A 3,534-nucleotide genomic window follows, 5' to 3' on the forward strand; every position below is an offset into this window, starting at 1 on the left:
AATTCATGTGCATCGGACAAGGCTCCAGGGCCCGATGGTTTCAACTTCAAATTTATAAAGAGTGCATGGGACACAATCAAACTCGACATATATTCCATGGTTCGAGAATTTTGGACCAAATCCCATCTCCCCAAAGGATCCAACACCGCCTTTATCACACTTATTCCAAAGATTGATGATCCGAAATGCTTCAAGGATTACCATCCCATTAGCATGGTGGGATGCATGTATAAAATAATTGCCAAGCTAATTGCAATGAGACTTCAGAAGGTTATGAGTTCTCTCATTGGCCCCCTGCAATCATCCGATGTTGAGGGGCGCCAAATTCTAGATGGAGCCTTAGTGGCTAGTGAAGTGTTTGACTTGTGTAAAAGACGGAAGGTTTAAGCCATCCTTCTCAAGCTTGACTTCCACAAAGCTTATGACAGTGTGTAATGGAGCTTCCTACAATGGATTCTCACTCAAATGAAGTTCCCTCCACAATGGTGCAAATGGGTAATGGCATGTGTAGCATCGGCATCGGCATCAATTTTGATAAATGGATCACCCAGCCGTCCTTTCAAGCTTCACCGTGGGCTAAGACAAGGTGACCCACTTTCGCCTTTTCTTTTTGTGATTATTGGAGAGGCTCTCAATCAAATAATAAAAAAGGCTACGGGCCTAAACCTCTGGCGTGGGATCGAAATATCAAAGGATGGCTGAATGATTTCGCATCTTCAATACGCCGATGATACCCTCATATTCTGTGATGCTAGCATGGAATCGCTTAAGAACATCAAAAGCGCTCTCATTCTATTCCAGTTAGCATCGGGTCTTCAAGTGAATTTTCACAAGAGTTCACTTATGGGAATGAATATACCCGAGTCATGGATCACATATGCAGCTAGCTCACTTCTATGCAAGGTTGGCGCCATCCCATTCACATACCTGGGTCTTCCTATCGGGGGCAATCCGACACGTATTCAAGCTTGGAACCCAGTCATTGAGAAGCTTACCAAGAAGCTTACCACATGGAAAAGTAAAATGTTGTTAATTGGAGGGAGGATTACTCTAATCAAATCCTCTCTCTCGAGCCTCCCACTCTACTTCATGTCTATCTTTCCGATTCCCAAAGGAGTGGTTGAGACAATAAATAAGGTAATTCGGCAATTTCTCTGGACTGGAAGCTCGAAAAAACTCTTCCCCCCGTTTCATGGAATGTAGTACAACTACCCAAAAGCCTAGGAGGGCTTAGCATTGGAAACGTTATGCATAAAAACTTAGCCATGCTCTTCAAGTGGATATGGAGATTCTTTCATGAGCCTTCCAACTTATGGTGCAAGGTCATCAAAAGCAAATACAATCATGCTTCCCCCTTCTCTATTTCGGAACTGTCAACTCCCAAGGCAGGAGGTCCTTGGTCAAGAATTTATGCTGCCATAATCAAACACCAGGGCGCAAGCAAGGTAATGAAAAACGGAATTAGAAGATGCATTGGAAATGGTGAGAATACTCTATTTTGGCATGACCCATGGATTGGCTCTCTTCCTCTAAAAGTCTTATACCCAAGAATGTTCTCAATAGCGATTCATCCTAATGCCTCGGTGGCTTCTCATGGGTTTTGGGAAAGGATATAATTGGTTGTGGAGCTTCGTATGGCGTAGGGAATTGCGGCCTCGAGATGTTACTGAAAAATCGAGCCTGGACATTCTGTTGAATCATGTATGCCCTTCGATTCATGGGGGAGATAAACTCGCGTGGACTTTTAACAAGTCTGGGCTATTTTCAACAAAATCTTTTTGTTATGAACTGGACAAGCTCATGCCCCAGCCTCAACATGACGCCATTAAAGGATCATGGCAGGGCCTTGTGCCACATAGAATTGAGGTCTTCATATGGACCGCAATGATTGGAAAAATAAATACACGTCAAAAGCTTGCATCCTTTGGTATAATTCCTGTGGAAGATAGCAGATGCCCTATGTGTAATGCCTCTCCAGAGACAAGTGATCATCTATTGCTTTACTGCACTTTTGCCCAAAAATTATGGGATTGGTGGCTAGATACATGGAAGGTTAAATGGGTCATCCCTATGAGCCTAAGGATGGCTTTTGATCAATGGCAATGTAGTTCGAAAAACTCTTTCTTCAAGGAAATATGGGTCTCATGCTTTTTCATTATATTGTGGTCGGTGTGGAAAGAACGTAATCTTCGCATCTTTAACAACAAATCTTCTTCTCTCAAGGACATTAAAGACATGATCCTTCTTAGACTTGGATGGTGGATAAGTGGTTGGTCTGATAAATTTCCATACTCTCCTATTGAAGTTCAAAGGAATCCATCGTGCCTCTTATGGGACGAAACCAGTGGCTCTTTGAAGAGTCGTGTTGTAGCAGTGGAGTCATGGCAGCCTCGTGGGGTCTCAAGTGTAAAGTGGAACGTTGATGCATCGTTTAATCCACTTGCGCCATGTTCAGCTATCGGAGGGGTGCTCAGAAACCATCATGGAAATTTCATGTGCGTGTTTTCCTCTCCTATCCCAAGCATGGAGATAAATAGTGCAGAAATTCTGGCTATCGATCGGGCAATATCAATCTCTCTTGCGTGTGACATAATAAAAGATGCCAAAATAATCCTTGAATCGGATTCGGCAAATGCGGTTGAGTGGTGCAATAAAGATGAAGGAGGGCCTTAGAACATGAATTATCATCTTAATTTCATCAGAAATGCGAGGAAGGAGTTTCTTGATATCACAATCACGCACAAAGGGAGGGGCTCGAACATGGTGGCAGATTCGTTTGCCAAGCAAGGCATTCGACGGCAGTCTGAGTTCGTTGCGTGGCTATAGCAGCCTAATTCATGTTAATCCTCTCAGTTCTCTTGGTTTCAGTGGGCTTGTATATGCAACATAGCTAGTTGGGGTGATGGGCTCGATAATGTAATAGAGCTGAGTAACTTTGGTCTGGTTTGTTCGTGGTTTGTTTTGTCATTTTTATTAGTAGATTTTGTTTAGTGATGTAATTATGCAGAGGTATAGAACCTTCCTCTAAATCGGGTGTACCTAGTACTATAAAAGTTTCCCTTTCTGAAGGGAATACCTGGTTTATTGATTGAGGGTACTATCCTCTTTTTTTGAGAAGTTAATGGAAATTCTAAAATTATCAAAAAAAAAAAAATATATATATATATATATATATTTATTTTTAGTATTGAACTTACCTTTCAAGGGGATACATCCACCTATAATGGTGATGAACCGGTCCACCAAGCTTCGCCTCTTCTACCAAATGAACGAGTATATGAACCATAATTGTAAAGAAGATTCACATAAGTTCTATTTCCATCTTACAAAGAGTCAAAATAATCTTATTTTTAACTCATCTAACTCGTTCACTACGACGAGAGTCGTAGAACATATAACCTTGAAAAAAGACGACAAGTCTAAAACCAAATCTATGATTTCAATAGCTTTTGATGCTTGTAAAGCTACTGGCAAAATGTCTTGCATTATAACATGATTTTCATGGGCCAATTGACCAATTTGGTATAAAAAATT

At 41.3% G+C, this 3,534-nt stretch overlaps 1 protein-coding gene across 1 annotated transcript; it reads left to right on the forward strand.

Moving 5' to 3' along the window:
* The first annotated feature begins 1,575 nt into the window (after positions 1-1,575).
* Positions 1,576-2,673, forward strand: LOC109135461 (uncharacterized). The gene has a single exon (XM_019250574.1). It carries the CDS (start codon positions 1,576-1,578, stop codon positions 2,671-2,673), a length of 1,098 nt encoding a protein of 365 aa, XP_019106119.1.
* The last annotated feature ends 861 nt before the right edge of the window (positions 2,674-3,534 follow it).

This window comes from Beta vulgaris, chromosome 7 (assembly GCF_026745355.1).
Source record: "Beta vulgaris subsp. vulgaris cultivar EL10 chromosome 7, EL10.2, whole genome shotgun sequence".
Classification (NCBI taxonomy): Eukaryota; Viridiplantae; Streptophyta; class Magnoliopsida; order Caryophyllales; family Amaranthaceae; genus Beta; species Beta vulgaris.